The sequence below is a fragment of the Pimephales promelas genome, chromosome 16 (assembly GCF_988280905.1).
Source record: "Pimephales promelas chromosome 16, fPimPro1.hap1.1, whole genome shotgun sequence".
Taxonomy (NCBI): Eukaryota; Metazoa; Chordata; class Actinopteri; order Cypriniformes; family Leuciscidae; genus Pimephales; species Pimephales promelas.
In genome coordinates this window covers 12,105,390-12,127,302 of record NC_142784.1, presented here as the reverse complement: position 1 = coordinate 12,127,302, position 21,913 = coordinate 12,105,390, and the positions used below count along the sequence as shown (strand labels likewise).

General features: G+C 38.7%; 1 protein-coding gene across 5 annotated transcripts in view; it reads left to right on the top strand.

The window, feature by feature from the left end:
* Nucleotides 1–5,343, top strand: part of fat3a (FAT atypical cadherin 3a) — a 187,165-nt gene extending 181,822 nt beyond the window's left edge. For 3 of the 5 annotated variants that reach the window (XM_089121003.1, XM_089121002.1, XM_089121000.1), the window contains one exon: nucleotides 3,680–5,343. In XM_089121003.1, the coding sequence (XP_088977129.1) occupies nucleotides 3,680–4,188 (509 nt within the window). In that variant the 3' untranslated portion in view covers nucleotides 4,189–5,343. Of the gene's footprint in view, nucleotides 1–1,773; nucleotides 1,810–3,679 lie in introns of all 5 variants that reach the window. The other 2 variants (XM_089121001.1, XM_089120999.1) reach the window with 1 other exon arrangement.
* The last annotated feature ends 16,570 nt before the right edge of the window (nucleotides 5,344–21,913 follow it).

Sequence of the window (21,913 nt, the reverse complement as noted above, 5' to 3'; positions counted from 1 at the left end):
CATACTTTGTATTAGCGATTTAAACAAACTCTAACCCTAAATATTCAAATTTGGTCCTTGTTTGTGCTACTTAAAGTCCCCCTGCGGTCAATAATTGTATCCCTTAGATTGTAAACCTTTGGTCACCAAAATTATACATTTAAAAGGTATTTCCTTGAAAAATTAAAATAGCTTGAATGTAACTGAATATAACTCTACACCCTTGCCTCATTTAGGGTATGCAGTTCTGTGAATATGCGAATTATCCCCGCCTCCACTCACTCACACCCAGTGTTGTAGCACTCGAGACTCGGACTCGTCTCGGACTCGGTCTCGAGACCATATTTTAATGGTCTTGGTCTTGGTCTTGTCATGGACTCGTGTCCATTTGGACTCGGAATTGACTCGTACTCGAACATTTTTTTTTTAGGACTCGGAATTATTCCCGAGTCCACTCGAGTTCAATTAAAAATATTTTTCATGATTATTAATGTATGTTAATAAAATATTTCTTTAAATTGATTGACACGCCCAGTGATTGGTTATTTTCTAGTGCGCAACTGCGCATGACAAATTGTAATAAAATTACTTTTAACACCACCTACTATGTGGCCTTTTTACCCTAAACTGATCATATTTTTTAAACTCTAAGTAAATTCAGTAAAAAAAAAAAAAAAGGATTTCTCTAAGTAAATAAAAGTAAATTAGGTAATCAACCCTCACTGGTCTCGGTCTCGTCTCGGACTCGACCGTCTCTGGTCTCGGACTCGGACTACTTAAAGTCCCCCTGCGGTCAATAATTGTATCCCTTAAATTGTAAACCTTTGGTCACCAAAATTATACATTTAAAAGGTATTTCCTTGAAAAAATTAAAATAGCTTGAATGTAACTGAATATAACTCCACACCCTTGCCTCATTTAGGGTATGCAGTTCTGTGAATATGCAAATTATCCCCGCTCAGAGATCCACTCGTAGACATATAAACACCACATAGACATATAAACAACATTAAACGCTTAATTTTCACCACAGGATGACTTTAAATTTCATATTGGTCTTTAGCTAAAAGCCACCAGCCAGAACACTCAATAAAAAAACATAATTTAGTTTTGTTTTACTTTTGTTTGCCTCAATTACGTTAACCCAGTTTTAGTGGAATACAACTTAAACCATGTTTCATTTTTGTACAGGTTGGGTATCTAGAAACGGTTCCAAATTTCCCAGAACTGTGGACGTTCATTTCCATTCCGCTTATTAACTCCTGTGTACGCATATTAATGTGATTTTTAAACTGAAAACACGGCTCTGTTTCATGTAGTGTGTGAATACTGAATTGAGTTCTATTTATCGTCGTCTCATATAATACACACAAACTGATGTCAAAATATCCTCGTAAACACAACGGTCTGTCTTAAGTGAACGTAAACGTAAACAGTCGAGATAGAAAACGCTTGTTTAACAGTATATTGGATCCGTGCAGCTCTTAAAGTGACAGCAGCCTAATGAACCTGCTGCCGTCTGTGTCATATATGTCATATATGTACTTTAATAAGGATGAATCTATATTTGAGAACTACGCAGTGTAATCGATAAGCGGATTCGTAAATCCAAACGATACCCAAACCTAGGTATCACATGTACCAGAATATGACAAACCACACACATCTACATGCGATGTTGATTCTTTTGAATATGGTGTTTGTACATAAACACAGTTCTGGATACAGGATGGGTTTGGTGCTGATCCACAAATCTGTCTTTCTCTGTCTTTCTGCTTCATTTCTGCCTACCAGTGTCCGTTATGGATCAAGGTCAAAACTTCAACAGAGGTGATTCACATTCTCTCTTTCCTCCTGCTTTGTTCAGCTAAATCTCCCCCGGAGTTCTCGCACTCCTTCCTTTTCAGACTTTGTTCTCTATCTGTTCCTCCCTCTCTCGCTCTCCCTTTCCGTATTGCTGACAAACTGAGCTATTGCATTCTGGGAAGTGTCACATCACCCAACAGCGATATGCTCTTTGTCGATGAGCGCACACACACACACACACATCAGAGTACCTGCAGTCCTCTGTCACCCCTTTCCTCTCTTTTTCGTCTGTCTCTTTCCCCGCAGTGCTTCCATTGCTGACTTTGTGTTTTTCTTTTGTTTGATATTGATGTTTTCTGATAGCGAGGATTAGGCCGTGTACAGTGTGTGTGTGTGTGTGTGCGTGTGCGTCCCTGCGCTTCTGTGTTTCATGCATCGCTGCATGCAATCCTCACCTTCATTTATTTTGGTTTGCGTTTTTGATGAATGTTCTCTGAACCTTGACCTCTTGACCCCTGGCTGTGCCTTCGATCACCTTGCAGGCATGTCCACTCACTCCAGCAAGACCTGCATGTGGAAATGTTCAGTGTAATGTTCCTGTCCCAAATCCCCCAAAAAACACATCACAAATGGGAATCCCAGTCTCATTCGAAAAATGTGCCTGTGCCTAAATTTAGCAAATAATTACAAAGATATGGAAAGTAACATTGAATTAAACCTAGAAAATTTGAAGTAGAATGATGAAATAGTATTTTCTTGTAAAACATACTTAAAACAGCATCTGTTTCATTTACAACTTCGGTTTCGAAATCATAACATAGTATTATGCAAGGAACCCCATGAAATTAAAGGAGTAGTTCACTTTTCAAAAAACTTTTGTTGATAATTTACTCACCCCCATGTCATCCAAGATGTCCATGTCTTTCTTTCTTCAGTCGAAAAGAAATGAAGGTTTTTGATGAAAACACTCCAGCATTGTTCTCCATATAATGCACGTCAGTGCGAACCAAACGATTTGAGGTCCAAAAGACAGTTTCAGTGCAAACTGTAAACTGTTCAAAGGGCTTTAAACGATTCCAGACGATCAATAAGGGTCTTATCAAGCGAAACGATCGCTCATTTGATAAAGAAATAACGAAGTTTAAGTTTTATAAGCTCAAATGGTTGCCTTGCTCTGTTCTGTGATGCGCGATCATCAAAATGAACGAATCTTTTTCCGAGTCAATTCGTTCGTTTCGTTCGTTGAATGAACCAAGTGACTCGCAAAAAGTTTTGTTCATTTTGATTCACAGAACAGAGCAAGGCGACCATTTGAGCTTATAAAACTTAAACTGTGTTATTTATTTATTAAATGAGCGATCGTTTCGCTTGATAAAGCCCTTATTCATCGTCTGGAATCGTTTAACGCCCTTTGAAGCTGCACTGAAACTGTCTTTTGGACCTTAAACCGTTTGGTTTCCAATGAAGTCCATTATATGCAGAACAATTCTGGAATGTTTTCATCAAAAACCTTAATTTCTTTTCGACTGAAGAAAGAAAGACATGGACATCTTGGATGACATGGGGGATGACATCGTTTGTTTTTTTACTGCTCCTAGTGTTCATTACAGCTGGAAAGTGCATTGATTTGTGTGTATATGTAAGTTTTGTAGAGTTTTACTAAATTGCATATAGCGCACGTAGATAGCGTTTTTCCAATGAGTATAGGTTGCAAATGGGACACCCTACGGTCTCGACAATTGGATCATTTGGGACAGGACCGAAATCTAACCCGTTAACCCCCCTTCAGAATGGTCGAGCATGCAGCCCAAACACGATTCCGTACCTACCGAGGGATCCCGTTAGCTGTTCGTTCACTCGATGTTTACTAACTTCCTGTTTCCTGTTTCTCCAGCATACCACTGGGACACTTCCGATTGGCTGCCGAATACACGCCTACCTGACATCGAGGAAGTCCCCACCTATGAGACGAGCGAAGTGGGCGTGACTTTAGAATCTGACTATTACCTCGGCGGGTTCGATATCGACAGTGACTACCCGCCTCCTCAGGAGGAGGAGTTTATGTCCCAGGACCAGCTTCCCCCGCCCCTTCCCACCGAGGAATACGACACCTCACCCGCCAATCCACACGCCTCGAGAGAGAGCACGCTGAGCGGGGACCGCAAGCCCCGCCCACACTTCCACCCCAGCCAATACCTGCCCCCGCATCAGCTGCCGCTCGGCTCCGCGGGGGAGGAGTTTAGCACTTTCACAGGCAGGGAGGAGCGCCTGTCCGTCAACGCCTCCTCCGCCTCCGACGTTTCCTCCGTGCCCTGTGGGTTCGAAGACTCCGAGACGGGAGGAAGCTTGGACAGTTTGGAGGACGCGCTCATGCACCCGCAAACGCAGCAGACTGAGGTCTGACACGCCACCGGGAACTAAAGACGGAGTTACTGACATTAGCGGGACGTGTTTTCAGACATAAAGGACACCAAACTCTCGCGTCTGTGAGACTAAAGCGAGACAGAGGACAGCCGACGCCACAGACAGACTCTCAGCGCTGCCCTCTGCACGAGGAGCCCACTAATAAAAGCACAGGAAGTGGCGAAAGTGATGTCATGGGTGGAGACCATACGTTTAAAGCAACAAGAAACGTTATTGTGAACGGAGACCAATGATCTGTAAATGTGTTTTCAGAAATCGCCCTGGTGGATTTCATTGTTCCGTCCGGTTCCTTATTTGTTTGGTGCTGCCGTTTGTGAGTTTAAAACCTGGATCTGTTCTAAAACCTAGTAAGCTACCTATGTAGACCGCTTTATGCTGCCTTTTAAGATGCCTCGTTTTGTCCAAATTGTTTACATTTTTATTTCATATAAACAAAACTTACAATTACATACAATAAAGAATAATAGTCACCCTAGTTGAAAAAAAAATTAAAATGTATTTAAAATACTTTTATTTCATACTAAGTATACTACAAATCCATTAACATGTTTACTGACATGTCGCTTGAGACTTACTGATATAAATATTATGATTAAACTTTATTTGGAGTGCTTACAATGCACATTTCTTAATATTAAGCCTAAAATGTGATTTAATATCACTATTAGTAATGATCTCTGTATAATATCTATGCAAGATATTTAAAGTGAACCTATACTTGCAATAGGTTCACTTTAGCACAATCAAATACACTTAAGTATTTAACTATTTCTGGATAACTAAAATGCATTAAGTACAAATTAGTTCTTCCAATTTAGCAGACGTTAAGTTTATCAGTTTAGTATATCAAAAGTACAATTGCAGGGAATTTATATTAAATACATGAATGTATTTTTAGTATACTTACATGCACACAAGTTTATTTATTTTTCACAAGGGCATGCCCAACCCAAATGTAAAAAAAAACAGCATACACATTTAAATACAAAACGATGAACTAAGGTGGCATCACACATTTACTTCCCAGAATGGATTGCAAAAAAACAACAACCAATTAATCCAAGATGGCGGACAAGTCGAGCATGTCGAGTGCCGACTATAAATAGAAATGGTTGTATATGATTTTTTTTTAAATAACTGTCAGGCAATATCTGTGTGTGATACATATTTGTATTTGTTGTTAGCATCAAACTCTACATCTCTGCTGAAGAAAGCCAAGACTTAAACCAACATAAGGGGGTTTTCTGGTCTTACCTGGTTTTTCCACAGTCCTCAGCAAGGAGATGTTTGGCCAAGAGGAATCCCAAGAACCCAACCCCCCTATAAAACCCTAAAAAAGACATCAGTGTAACCAGTTTGGCCAGGCTGGGAGACCAGCCAGCCACCCTAGGCTGGTTTAAGCCCTTTTTGTTTGTTTCAGCCAATTCATATTCAGTTTAGTTGCTTTCTTTGTAGATCGTTCCAAATCGCTCACTTATGAGGGACCATTTCAGTTCGGACGCCACCTTAAAAGGCAGCTCACTGTGTTTTGGAACAGAACGTGAATTTGAATCCGTTTTCTATAAATGGTCGAAAAGCACATGTTGTCTGTCTCTTCCCAAACATGTTTTTTTTTTCTATTTTTTTTTTTATGCATTGACTTTTTTGCACTAAACTTATGGACGATACAGTAAGTTCAGATTGACAGTCTGAAATAATTCTGTCATGCCATGTTTAAAGGGTTAGTTCACCCAAAAATGAAAATTAAATATTACTCACCCCCATGCTGTACCAACCCCGTAAGACCTTCGTTCATCTTCGGAACACAAATGAAGATATTTTTGATTCAATTTGAGAGGAGGATCACCGCTACATAGGCTCCTAAGGGATTGAAACTTGACGGCCCATAAAGTCAATGAAGAAAATCTTTAAGTATTCCATGTGAAAACAGTGGCTCAAGTAGAATCTCAAGAAGCGCGAGAATTGCCAGCCCGATCTCACCGGAATTCGTACGAATTTTACGAGGTGGCTAATTCGTAACAATTTTTGCGATTTTGCTAAATCGTACATATTTTACGAATTGGCTAATTCCTATGAATTCGTACGAATGACCTACCCCTTACCCCACCCCTAAACCTACCCATCACGTGGGTTTAGACAAATCGTTCGAATTCGTACGAGTGAGGTCGTACGAATTAGCCACTTTTTAATCATTCGTCGAATTCGTACGAATTGGTCGTGAGATAAGGTAGTCGGATCTCCTTCAACTCTACTTCAGTTCAGTTCTCGCGCATGCGTCGTGGAAATCTCTTGAACTCTCGTCTCAGGCCTACAAGGAAGAAAAGGAATAGTCAAATAAAGTCGTTATTTTTGTTGTTTTTTTCGCACAAAAAGTATTCTCGTCGCTTGATAAACTTATAGTTGAGCCACTGTTGTCAAATGGAATATTTAAACATTTTCTTCAATGACTTTCTGGGCCGTCAAGTTTCATTCCCTTAGGCAGCCTATGTAGCAGCGATCCAGCTCTCAAATGTAATCAAAAATATCTTCATTTGTGTTCCGAAGATGAACGAAGGTCTTACGGGGTTGGTGCAGCATGGGGGTGAGTAATTAATGACTTAATTTTCATTTTTGGGTGAACTAACCCTTTAAGTCCCTGGACTGGTAGCAGCATCGTCTTTTATGTGAAGCATTAATCGGACCCTGAATAGCACTATTTTTCTCGCTGATGCGTGTTTTTATGGAACATGGGCGACACTCTTCTGTAAGTTACGTCTCCCCCCTTTTTCTTTCTTCACAGTTGCATATCAGAAAGCCATAAGCAGAATATCATCACGGTGTCCAATAATGTTTGTGTGTTCACAGGCACTTACAATGCAAGAATGACACATGCCTGTAGTAGCTTGCAGTCCAAACCTCCTCCTTTACTGATCCAAACCACAGAAAGGAGCGGAGTGAGAGAGCGAAAGCAATAACAGCAAGTCAGAAAAGAGGGAAAGTCCTGAAACAGAATACTGAATAAAAGATGCAGGGGAAAGAAAATGTAAAGAAAGTGAAAATCAATCAAATATGAATCAAAAGGAGAATGAGAGAAAGAGAGAGGAATGATATTTTGGACCAACTTTGGATTGGAATGGCATTTTGGCCCGAAGGGAACATGATTGAGGAGTTTGCCCCGAGCTGATTTGAGAGCGTGCACTGTAATTCTGAATGCCATTGGGCGGATCCTTTTTTTTTTTTTGTAAAAGCTGTAATTTTGACAAATTGTTGTACAGTGTATATAAGTAAGTTGTTCAAATCCAGATTTTGTAGATATTGAACTGCAATCATGGCAGGGTTTGTACATCCTGCGAGCGTTTGGCATGGACGAAAAGGACAAACACGCAAACTCACGTAACTTTGCTGACATTTTTAACAGATGTGCGCGCACACGCGCTGGCTTGTGTGCATCGTTTTTTTTCCCCGTTTTTTTCACAGTAGAAAACTGTGTTTTACTTTTTCAAAATATCAGTTTTTCTGCTCATATTTTTTGTATTGTATTTTTATTTTGTTTCGTTAAGTTTATATTATAGAAAAAGGGAATTACTTCTGCCACCTTAGTGCAGAGGGAGTTATTTTTATTACTTTGTTTGTTTGATTCGTTTTAATTTCATTTTTGATTCATGTTGTTCTGTTGACTGTGCAAAAACAGTATTACGTGTAAGTGTACATGCTTTTCTTCAATCCTGGATTTTTTGTTTTTGTTTTTGTTTTTTTTAATCAAAGCTAAAATAAAAAAAAAAGAATATTGATCAAACTGAATATCGTTTTTAAGTTTACTGTATGGGTGATTTTTTTTAAAGGCATAAAAATCAATGTTAACCCAATACATTTACTTTCTTCTTACTAAATGTCTCGTTGTTCATGCTCATGATCTTTTTGGTTCACTTTCTTCAAAAAAATGTTTCGATACTTTACTTAAATGTGCATTGCGCAACATTTCATGTTAAAAATACCAATTTTTCTATCCCATAGATTGCCTGATGGGCTGAATGAGTCCTTCTCTGATCACTGTGATTGCCTCTATAATCCTGTACAGTAAAATAAATAAGAGGGATTCAGGAATGGAGTTTGAGACTGGGCGTGACGTCATTCACGTTCACGCTCGGCTGGCTATGTCTGGCAAGTTTGTGTATTCGCCGTCATTCTCTGTATCAGAGAAGACAACTCGAGCGACAAAACTTTAGCCAACTTTCAACAAAAGTAGAAGATGGATTCAAAGAGACCGGCTTGTACTTCATTCCAAACCCCAACGCAAACTCCACGTAAGACAAAGAAAATAAAATGTTATTTATTCAAAACTGCCAGGCGTCGGAAAAAGACTGCCACTGCTTCTTTGGCCGGCCACATGGTCGTCGTCGGGGTGGTGATAGATTATAGGCCGTTGTCTTGCTGCATCCTTGGGTTGGTAGCCCACGTCTACTTTTCGAGCCGTTTGGGCGGGGACAGAATGCGTCGCCTATGGGGGGCGCCCTAGCAGTCAGATCCAAATGTCGTTGTAGCATTGCAATTTTGATGTGACAGGAAGTTTCAATCAGCCAACGTGTCACACGTCTCTTCAATGACCACCCTCATCGTTAACCCGATCAAATTAATCCTCGTTTTCCGGCCAGCACCTCGTGGAGGTGGTGATGGGATTTTGCCGGCCATATTGTGTGGAAGTCTCAGGACCAAAAAGTGGTAAGTCACCCAGATACTTTTCACCTACTGTTTTATTAATACTATGGCTGCGTTTACCTTACCCTCAGGAGAATCCCCACCGCCATTTTGAAGTGCGTTCAACTTCCTTAAGTGTTTTTGGACAGACCTTCGACTGTGACCAAAGGAGCGAATCTACTCAAAATGTACACTTCAGGCAGATACACACTCTAGTGTTATTTTGACATTTAACTACATTTAATACTTGCAGCTCCCTTAAGCTGACTGTTACACTTAGTTTAATGTATCGTTTTCGTGTGTGTATTTTTAACAGCCCAAGGATACATTGAAGTCTAAAATGGTCAAGTCAAGTCAAAGAAGATGGTAAAAAAAAAAAAAGATAGTAAAAATAATCCAATTAGCTCGTGGAAGAATGCTGACACTAACAAGAACAATGGTGTGACAGTAGGTTGGAAATCAACCTTTTGAAAGAGGATAACCGGACAATAGATTCTAGTCTTAATTGTTTTTTGCAATTCGTTCCAATCGTTTGCTGACGAAAACTGAAAAGAGAGTCTGCCAAAGCAAGTATGGACTTTGGTGGTATTCAATGAGATAAACCTACTTGAATGCAAATTGCGAGATGGAGAAGCTACAGTACAGAAATTAAATTTCTTAAATAGGTAGGGGCTTTGCCTAAGAGGATGTTGTAAATGAGGAGAAACCAGTGTGTCTGACGTTGAATACGAAGGGAGGGCCAGCCAATAAGTGTGTAGAGGTTACAATGATGAGTACGAAACAGAGAGTTAATTGATATAGTCCATCTAGCTTTCTCAATAGAGTGTTTGAGGCTGATCTGTAGACCACATCACCAAAGTCTAAGATGGGAAGAATAGTCATATTCACCAGGGCATGTTTAGCTGGAATAGTAAACGAGGCCCTATTACGAAAGAGAAAGCCGATCCTTGATTTTATTTTAGATTGGTGTTTGTTGATATGGGTATGGAAGGAAAGTGAAGAATTTAACCATATCCCTAAGTATTTATATGAATAAACAAAGTCCAATACAGACCCATCAAGGGTAGAGATGATTTTTGTGCAGGGAGGTCCAGAAAGAGAACGAATAAAAATCATACATTTAGTTTTGCCAGAGTTTAAAAGTAAATGGAGACCGCGGAATGAATGCTGTATGCTATCAAAGCTCGCTTGGAGTTTGTCTAACGCAGTGTTCATAGTTGGGCCAGAGGTGTAAAGAATGGTGTCATCTGCATATAGATGTATCTTAGAATCTCCTACAGCTAGGGCAACATAATTAATGTAAACAGAAAAGAGTATCGGCCCAAGAATAGAACCTTGTGGTACCCCTAAAGAAACAGCCACAGGACTAGATAGCAGACCCTCAGATTTAACACAATGAAATCTATCTGTAAAATAGTTATTGAACCAGGCGAGGCATTGATTTGAAAGACCCTGTCTCTTTATCATACCAATAAGAATTTTGTGGTTGATGGAGTCGAAAGCCTTAGCTAGGTCTATGAAAACTGCTGGACAATAATGTTTACCGTCAATAGCAGATATGATGTCATTCATGACTTCGAGGTACACCCTCGGCCAGCTCAGAAGCCAGATTGCACATCGGAGAGACAATGGTGGGATTCGAAGTGAGTAGTAATCTGTTTATTGACAAGGAGCCGCTATTTTAAAAAAATCCCAGCAGATTTTAATGGATCAAGATTTTGCAATTCCCTTAAAACATCAGCTGTCTGAATGTGGGCAAAAGAGTTAGATGGTGGGGAAAGGGATGGCATATCTATAGTAGGGTTTATAACTGTAGTAGAGGTTACCAGGTGGAAAGCGTGTCCAACCATAGCAAAGTGTTTATTGAGGTTCTCTATAATAGTGGGCTTATTAGTGGTGACGATGTTTTGAAATCTTAAAGTGTTGGGCAGCTGAGAAAAGACATTTTTACCTTCCATGGACTTTATCGTGTCCCAAAACTTTTTAGCATCTGTGCCACAGGAAGCAATTTTTTGTTTATTAAAGCTAGATTTAGCATTTTTTACTGCCTGTGTATATCGGTTTCTAACCTCCTTGAATAATTGCAAGTCATAGGGGTTTTTCGAGGTTAATGCAGTACGCCACATGGTGTTTTTATGTTGGCTTAGATAAGTTAGGAAGTATACCAAGGACTGTATCTGTTCTTAGATCTAAACTTTTTAAATGGGGCATGTTTATTTAGACTGGCAAGGAAAGCATTCTTAAAGAACAACCAGGCATCCCCCACATTTAGGATAAGGCCGATATACTTCCAGGACATCCGGGCTAAATCAGATAAGAAAGCTTGCTCATTAAAGTTTTGATAGTAATAAGGGGAGGCCTTTTGATAGCCAACCCATTATACATGCATGCAATAAGACAGTGATCACTAATGTCCTGGCAGAAAACAGCAGAGGAAAATTTAGATGGTAAATTAGTAAAATAAAGGTGCTTTTTTCTGGTGATTTCGTGTTACATCTCGTGGGTTCATTAATAATCTGCAAAAGATTTAAGATTTGAGGAGATTTGAGAAACATATTCTCAAAACTATCATTTTCTACATCTAATCAATATTTTGATCACTGAGAGCTTCTTCATCAGATCCATCATCAAGTGACAGTGACACTAAGGCTGCATTTACACTGCAGGTCTTGATGCCCAAATCCGATTTTCTGATTATATACAATTTTTTTGACGACCTATCCCGCTTACATTTTTGCATTTACACTATACACTGCTGAAACTACCAAATGTACTGACAGGAAAAGGAAGTAAAACAGCACAAAATGCAATTGCATTGGTCTCGTACGGCGGAGAAAAAAGATGAGAGCACATATCCCCATATCTTGTGAAATGTCTTCAAACACGGATTTATTTCTGTAACATCCCTGCCCCGTCTCTTCGCCCCAAACACTCAAAAGAGATGAAACCTCCGCATTGCTCCACTGTGTGTATCTTCGTCCTCCATGGCACCTAGAAGTCATGTGATCTCAGTTGGTGGTGTCCACCTCAGTTGACCTCACTTTTTTTAATGACGTACGACTCGCATTTACCTGGGAATCTCTGATTTGTCTGCTTACATGGCACACGCAAAAGCACTTTCACATCCGATTCATATCTGATTTATTACCACATATGAGTGAGGCCAATCTGAGAAAATCTATCCGGTCATATCCGATCTGTGCCACATGAAAGGAAAAAATCGAATTTGGGTCACTTGAACCATGCAGTGTAAATGGGGCCTAATATTTGACTCCAATACAGTAAAATTCAGTACTTGCTCTGCAGTAAATCACTGAGCCATTTCAAGTTTTGCTTAAGACACTTCCTATTCTTTTGTTTTCTGCCTGCGGTAACTATGAGTGAAACGTCACTTCATCATTGTGTATCAGACGTTAAATTATTAAAGGTGAATTGCACTTTTTCAGTCATCAAAGCTTAAATTATTGTAAAATTTTACACTGTTACACAGCTCGGTTCATTAGAGACCCTACAGAGGGTTTTCACCGACGTCACATTCTGGGCGGTAACCCGGATGAGAGGTCATTATGGAGGCACTCAGATGTAAACAACAGCGTGGACTACACTGTTTATGTACTACTGAACACATTGTTACACTACGAAAAAATGTGGTAGGTGCGAAATCATATAGAGAAGGACTTATTTTGACAAACTAAAGTTAATATGGCAAAGGTCCAAACGAGCTAGCTTCTCTAGCCCGTACTGCAATTCTTCTATTTCTTATTCCGACATAGGCTACGTTCAGATTGTCGGCCCAGAAGAGCACACGAAATCCGTCTCAAGCTACATCCATATGTGGTATTCAAATACCAGGACATATGCCTCAGTCTGAACGATCGGATTTCGGGTGGTATGCGACTCTCACGCCACATAAAATGTAAACGTCAGTGGTTGTTAGAGGAGACATGCTGCAAGTTGCTGCCGAAACAATGCTGTGTTGTTGCACAGTGCGGAACGAGCAGAAAAATATTATTTCTGAAACGTATATTGAAACTGGCGCAGACTAGAGCGCGATAAAAGCTGTAATGTTACATAACAGTCTCAGTCTACAGTTCTGCAGCTCAAAACGCAATATTAATATGTTGTAAAAATTAAATAAGAAAACATCACTATATTTTTCAAATGCAAACCCCTTCATCAGTGTCAATGTCAGTGCTATATTGCCCAAGAGCTGCATGGACTCACAAATCGGATCTGAACAGTTGCGATAAACAGTGTGGACATCATTTCAGATCAGATTTCAAAAATGTGTGACAGTGTGAATGTAGCCATAGTTAATACGTTAACATTTTAGCCATAGCTTCATTTACACATGTGGCTGATGAGCTGATGCTGTGCCTCTCAACCACAAACGCCTTCTTTCATCAGTTTTTTGCACTCTTCTCTTTAACTTTTGGCAGTCTATAGAACTCGAAAGGTATTTTCCCGATGCGACCAATTAGTAGAGACCAAAACTCGGCCATTTTTCAGCAGAAATAATCAGCCAAATTTGCGAGTCCGTTCAGTTCAATGGCATTGTTTATGTTCGGTGCCTCCAAAATGGCCGACTTCTGGATTGATGAAGCGTCGTGAAACCCCTCTATACAATTTTTACAAGAAATGTATCTTGTTACATTTTTTATAATGAATTGATTGAGGAATAATAAGAAGGTTGATGTATAACAACAAATAAAAAATGACAGAGAAGGGCAGTGAATTACCTCATATGCTATTAAGATTTAAAGCTAGCTTGCTATTGCTAGCCACTCTGAAATTACCTTAACTTTGGTCACAATTACTTATGAAAAGGTATAATGCATTATAACAAATTAATAATAAATACCTTTACAATGTGTTGTGCATTAAGGCTTTAAGTAATGTTTCACCCGTGTTTTTAATGTCTCAACTTATAATATTGTGTTTCTACTTTTCATGATTTACTCAAATACTTTTGGATTACATTAAATCCTGCCCTACATTATTTCCTGTTGAATATTGTCTTTCACAAGAAAATGCTTCCAGTTACAGAGTTGTTCATGTCGTCTTTACTCCTAAAAGCATTGCAAATGTAATCTGTTGTGTGGTCATTTTGATGTTTAGAGGAGTCGCATGCACTTACCTGGCAAGTGCAATAACTCACAGTCAGTGCATGTTTATGAAGAGATCAAAAGTCAGATTCTTTCTTTAAAGTGTGGAGAACGTATTCGGTTTGGTATTTAATCAGGTCTGTATGGTGTGTGTGTGTGGTTAGAGTGTAATCAGACTCGCACTATGAGAGCTTCTGAGGCTCATTATCTTCTTCACTGCTGTGGCTTTTCGAGTGGACAGGGTGCTTCGATTTCTTGTCCCCAATCTTTTTTTTTTGTTTTTTTTTTTTGTCTTTGACATTAAGGGCCTTTTCAGCTGATCTGATGTGCATGTCCTTTTGGAGACCAGAGAAATTGACACTCTTCTAAACAGTGGCTCTCACCTCTTTATGGGCTTCTAATGAGAAAATGTGTGGGCTTCTATTGGAAATGTTATAATAGTTTGTAGTTTTTTTTAGTTTTATAGTTGTTGTTTTTTTTTTCAGTGAAAATATTTCAATGGATATCGCATTTCCGTATTATAAAATTTGCTCACAAGCAATAGTGGTGATAAATTATTAAAGATTGAAACTTATTTTAACCCCCTGGGGACCAAGGTGTATTTGGGATGTACTTGAGATGTTTTGACATGTACTGACATTTGCACTTTTTTTCAGTTATTTATAAACATGTTAATGGCAAAGGAGTAAATTCACTCTATATAGCACAAACGGGGCTACCATAATATGTGAGCAACATGTACATGTTTGTATTTTTAAAAAATTAATGTTTATGCGTGGTTATTAAAAAAAATTTAAATGAAAGTTGCTGAAATAAGACCACAAAATGCATACTAAATGTGTCCACAAGACTTTTTGACTAATGGATGTTGTCACTTCGAGTTCTGGCTTTGAAATGATGTGAAAATTATTCTGCCTAATCCTCAACATAAAACACAACATTAATTTATACTTTCTATGAGTTTTTTGTCAGAAGAGTTTTATGCGTGGTAGTGGTAATGGCCTATTGATATTATGAGATTCAGACAAAGAGACAGAGTGAGTTGAAAGCGCACCCTGCTTATTTTATTATTTTACAAAAACACAAGGTTTTGATGTTAATAAGAGTGTACACAAAAAGAAGACCCTCTATAGTTTATAATCATGTATTGATTTTATTTATATGACCATTAATGATGGAGAATTTTAAGTCTATGTTGCAGCTGTGTGAAAAGAAAAAAAAACCCGATCAAAATGCAGGGACGCGTTTTTGGTCCTCAGAGGGTTAAAAGAATAAAGATTAAGATTAAAACAATATTGTGTAAATGGTATCTTAAAAACTATTAAAAGCAAGGAATGGGCCAATTTACATGGCACAGTTATCATGGATCAGTGTAAACATTGTTTATAGGTTGTCATCTATACACAAAAAAATGCAAAGTAAAAATTCTTTCTAATAATTCTAATAATTTTTCTAATAATCTCTAAAAAAAATTAATAAAGACCTAAATAAAAATTAAATTATAAGTATTAACAAATACCATTAGTAAATAAATATAATAATACTAAATAACCTCTTGAAAGCCCCGGTAAAGACAATTTTTTTCAAAATCGTTCTTCTGTGCTTTTTGTAGGCAAGGCAAGGCAAGGCAAGTTTATTTATATAGCACATTTCATACACAATGGCAATTCAAAGTGCTTTACATAGAAGAAATTAAAATAATCAAAAGAAATCAGAATAATTAAAACAGTTTAGAATAAAAATAAGAAATAATGAAAAATAAAAATTATGACAAAAATAAAATACAGTAAATTAAAATCATTTAGTTGTACCATTTTTGTACAGCATAAGTGTGAGTAACTGATGTCAGAATTTTTATTTAATAACTCTTTAAATTAAATGATTAATTCTTGGGTAAGCACTTACAGATCGCCAAGTGTGCAACATCTGGAAAGTAGTGCATATTTGTGTCATATTTGCATGCAAACATCTGATAAGTATCTCAAGAGCCAATTCACGCACATTCTAAATCACGCAAGCCACAAAAAACAGCTGCTGGAAGTTGTTCTTGAATGCAACAGGGAAGGATTGCAGATGGGCAATAAAAAGTTATACGATTGCAAATACAACATTGTGTACTTTGTGTTCTCATCCATGTGCATTTGCCTGGGAATGTGTTATAAACATAGAAATGTGGATGTAAGGCCTTTGGAGAACACAATTCCACTTTCCACATTCCACTTTGACCATTTTTCCTCTCTACTGTATTTAAAAATGCAAGCAGTGTAGTTGTAGTTCAGGCACACAAAAGTATTCATTACCTCTGCTCTGCTGATATATTCATGAGTCGGATCTAATGGCGCACACGAGGACACGTTTGATTGTGTATCATGTGCAGGTGGTCTTCTCCATGTAATTTTTCTTTATTTCCTCTGCTTCGGTAATTGCTGATGTGTTTGTCATTTATGTCATGGGGTGTAAAAGCACTTTTGTTGCAGGAGTTTTTGAAGCTTTATGAAGCAGCTCATTAAATTCCAAGGCTCAGGTGTGCAACGAGCTTAATAATTGCTGTTGATCACTAATGTTGTTATAATCACTGAGTAAACGGTTGCCAAAGTGGCTGCAGATTTCTGGTCTGCTTTCTTAACTGTGCTCAGTTTAGTCTCAGCGTCAGATGGCCACAGACCGTTGGCTGATGCATACGGCACACAAAATGGGGAACACTGCGGGGTTTTCGAAGTCGTCATTAGATTGGATGAATTCTACAGGATTTATGGGAGACTGTGATGTAGCGTTCTTTAACGGTCCACCTGAAAAACAAGCCAAACCCCCTCCCTCATGGACGAGGGAAGCTGTTGTGTCGTACAACTGTGACAATGAACGCTTACCAGGATCAGGTGTTAAATTCACGAAATAGACTCTTTAAGATACTTCCAATTGTTGGTCTGTTATTGCAGGGACATCGACTTTACATTTTCAGACCATGATGCTGAACTAAACTATGATTGCGATGGAGTGCTTTTGCGATTGCGATGGAGTGCTTTTGCGCTTTCGTGATTGAGAAGCCATCAGTCTGTAGGTCTGCTACACGAGACTATAGACTCAGATGGACTTTGATCATTTCAGCCTGGTCCATGTTGGGTCCGACTAACTGTTAAAGGGTTAGTTCACCCAAAAATGAAAATTCTGTCAGTATTTACTCACCCTCATGTTGTTCCAAACCTCTATGTGTTTATTTGTTCTGCTGAACACAAAGGAAGATATTTGGAAGAACATTCTTAAAACATATTTAAAACATTCTTCCAAATATCTTCCTTTGTGTTCAGCAGAACAAATAAACACATAGAGGTTTGGAACAACATGAGGGTGAGTACTGACAGAATTTTCATCTTTGGGTGAACTAACTCTTTAAATATGGGGAAAGAACAAAAAACTAAACTTGGTTAAAGCATTTATCTGACACAATTCTTTAATGGCAATAAAAAAGGTATAGAAATGTAACGGGGTACTTTTATTTTGGTGAGTGGTCTTTTTGCGCGTGCTGTGAGTGCAGCGTAGAGAGACGTGGGTTGTGGAAGAGAGTGTGGTGCAGTATCGCGATTGAGAAGCTGGTTTAATAAGTCGTTTCAATTGAAGATTATCGAGGCTTAAGTAGAGTAAAGAGCAACTGCAGACAGCACTAAGTGAAAGTGTGAGCACAGTGACCTACGTTTGATTTTGTAGAAGACAGTTTTGTTCCAGTAGTATGTGTTTACTGTGAGAATGACGTGGTGACACATTGTGAAGACCACAAAAGCTGTACTTTTTAAGTGCAAACTCCGTTTGATTTTTGTCATTCAGAGACTTGTTACACGTTCTTTTGCAGTTTGTATGCACTTCTCGTGTTTTGATGGATAAGTATCGTCGAGTTAGTGGCTAAACGATACGGTTCACGTGTAATTGAGTTTCCCCGCATGAGTCGGAGCACGTGAGTGAGCTCGCTGAATATCCTGCCATTCAAGTGACATCTCGGTTTAATTCACCTTCAAGTTGATTTTATTTTTGAGACAGTTCATTTGTGAAACGGTTGATACCAAGTCCAGTGCATACTTGAACTTGCAGACTTAAATCCGGGATCGTCAGTTTATTGCAACGCACCCCACGTCCAGACAACGCACACGAATTCATCGTTCCGTGAACTGGTATTTTCCTGATTTTCCAGTGACTGAACTGATAAACTGTGAACTGTGAGTGAACATTTAAAAGTGCTTATTCGAGAGTGAAATTTGATGGTATTTTTATGTTTGTTGTTGACAAATGTGATTGTTTGAAGGTGATCTTTTGAAAAAGGTAATAATTTGTTGGTATACAAATTTACACATTGAAAATTATTTCATTTTGAAGTTCCATAAGGGATTTGTTATCACAAGTGAAAGAGTTTTACAACTTCAGTGTTGAAAAGTTGGTGTGAATTCAGAAAGGAAGACAACTCAAAGACTGTGAATTTATTTTATTTTACTCATTCTTTAGACAAAAGGACATAACCAATCACAAGGAAAATATATTGTTTTAATTGCTTTTGTACATTTTCATTGAGAGCTGCTAGGGAGTGGGGGTAGTCTCACTTACTTTATTAGATCTGGGTATCACAAACCAGAAGGACACAGACAGGTGAGTATTCACAGGGTTTATTGAGACAGACAGTCAATAGTCACAGGTGGGTGAGTATAGCAGTAGCAGATGACTCAATGGCAGCGGGATAATCTGACGAGGAAACTCTTATCTTTAGCAGGTTCGGATGGAGTAGGAGAGCTGGCTGGAATGGCGGAGACTGGAGAGGAACTGGAAGCGGGAGCAGACGGGCACGGACCGGAGGATAGGCTTCGAGCAGGTAAGCGAAAGCGGGTAATACTCAGCGAGTATGGAGTCTGTAAACGTAGTTGAAACGAGACCAGACAGTGACGGACTGAGAGAGTGAGTCTTTTATAATGCTGGTGCTTAGACTGGGAAGTGGATACAGGTGAGGAAGGCAGGTGAGGATGATTAGTAGTCCGGGGAACCAGAACGAGTGGGCGGAGTGATGGTGTCTGGTGCTGACGCAGATGGTTCCGTGACACTGGGGAGGGAGGAGCATAACACACTGCGTTTTAATATATGCAATTTTTCTTCAGGAAGCCACCATGTGACATTATTGTACCTGAAGCCTACCCTTGTCGATCTTTATATTTTCCAAACAATAAAGTAAGAAACCACATACACACATTAGCATGTAACGAGACTAAAAACGTTTGGGGAGGGGGGACCAAGATCCTTTCGTTTTCTAAACTTCCAAAGCAGCCATAATCCATATTCCCCTACATGACGGGCTAAAGGCCCGTTACAGAAAAACTAGAGGGAAAAAACAGACATTGAATATCATTTATTAATATTTCATTGGTTCCTTCTTGCTTATGTATGTGTTCATAATCTCTGTATTTGACAGCCTGGGCAAATATGTCTTCCTTTAACAAGTTTCTAATAATATATGAATAAAGGGTGTAGAATCCTGGTGATAATAATAAGATAAAAAAAATAACCTCATTGGTTGTTGCAGAAGCTCAAACGTGCTGCGTAACATATGAGACTGAACCTCATTGGTTCAAATGTGCTGCGTGACACATGAGAATGAACCTCATTACTTTAAACGTGCTGCATTACACACAAGCAGGAACCTCATTGGTTCAAACGAGCTGCGTGACACATGAGAATGAACCTCATTGGTCCAAATGTGCTGCGTAACACATAAGAATGAACCTCATTGGTTCAAACGTGTTGGGTTACACAAGAATGAACCTCATTGGTTCAAACGTGCTGGGTAACACAAGAATGAACCTCATTGGTTCAAACGTGCTGCGTAACACATGAGAATGAACCTCACTGGTTCAAACTTGCTGCGTAACACATGAGAATAAAACTCATTGGTTCAAACATGCTGGGTAACACAAGAGTGAACCTCATTGGTTTAAACATGCTGGGTAACACAAGAATGAACCTCATTGGTTCAAACGTGCTGCGTAACACATGAGAATGAACCTCATTGGTTCAAACATGCTGGATAACACAAGAATGAACCTCATTGGTTCAAACATGCTGGGTAACACAAGAATGAACCTCATTGGTTCAAACATGCTGGGTAACACAAGAATGAACCTCATTGGTTCAAACGTGCTGCGTAACACAAGAATGAACCTCATTGGTTCAAACGTGCTGGATAACACAAGAATGAACCTCATTGGTTGTTGTGGAAGCTCAAACGTGCTGCGTTACACATACCAATGAACCTTATTGGCTAAAATGTGCTGCGTAACACACGAGAATGAACCTCATTGGTTAATATGTGCTGGGTAACACACGAGAATGAACCTCACTGGTTCAAACGTGCTGCGTAACACAAAAAATGAACATCATTGGTTCAAATGCGCTGCGTAACACATGAGAATGAACCTCATTGGTTCTTGTGGAAGCTCAAATGTGCTTAGTGTGTGTTGAGGAATGTTTATATGGGAATAAAAGTCAAATTAAATCAATGTATCATATAAAGCGATCGTGTCTCTTTAAATTTAAACTGCTCGATTCATAACTAACCCTTTAACTCACTGGACCAAGAACATTGAAATATAAAAAAAACTAAATAAATGTGCTTGCTTGAGATTGAATTTTTGAAAGAAGTATGTGATTATCTCAGAGCGATGTTATTAATCTTTGATTTGATAAGGGGCTCTTGGATGAGCGGCCAGCCGTGCCCCAGAATTCCTTTGGAGCATAAGATAGCTGATGAAATTAATCACACACATTGATTTGACCTTGCAAACACCGCACACGTAGTGTTGTCATTAGAAAGAAGGATGGAGATGAAGTGAGATGAAGAGATGCAGGTGAGTGCGAGTTTATGTGTGTGACTGCAGATGTGCGTCTGCTTGACTTTGTGCCTGTTTGTTTGTGTGCCTCAATAGATTTAAAAGTTACTTTTGAAGTGTTTGTAGACTGTTTTCATTCTGTCTCTCTTTCTCTCATCTTTTTTAACAGAGTCTTTAAGCTTCTCTGCAAATGTTTTTTTGGCTTTTGGCATAAAAACAGAGAGAAATCAAACAAAAGATTGCTGAAGAGGAAGGTGAAGGGGTATTTAGGAGGAAAACAAAGAGCTGATGCGTTGTGCGAAGGGATGTTTTCTTATGGCGATAAATCCAGTCCTCTGAGACGGGTCAATAGCTGCATTTCCATGAGTGGATGGGCGTCCCAAAGCGTCTTGGTTCTTCCTTTTTCAGGCAGATGACAGGTCAGTTTTAGTATGCACACCTTATTCTCTTTGTCTTTGTCAAAAGTTTAACTGTAATTCTTCCATTTTTTTACCCTACTGTCAGAAAAAAGAGAGGTGTAGATATATATATATATATATATATATATATATATATAATATGTGTGTGTGATAAGTAATAAACTAATGAACCTCATTGTAAACTGTTACTGTATATACGCACACACACACACACACATATATATATATATATATATTTTACAAATACAACCTTTGATTTGTAATAATACATAATACTGTATTAGTAAATGTTGAAATTAATATTAACTAAGATTAATTCATGCTGTGTGTAGTTAACTAATGAACATTATTGTAAAGTGTTATCATCATAGATATATGCCTGTGTGTGTGTGTGTGTGTGTGTGTGCATGTGAATGTACAGAAAGGCTTTATGCTGGCCTTGTTATGTCAAGTTATGTGTGCATGTTCTCTTAATAGCTCTTTGTAAATTGTGAATGAAGCAGTAGATCACAGTTGTGTTTTCCAGGACAGCGAGTAGAATGTGCATTACTCTGCGTTCCTCGTTCTCTCCCTGCGAATCACAATTTTTGCTAATTTTTTCTCTCTCTCTTTTCTTTTTAACTAATATATGTTTTCCTTCTTTCTCTATACC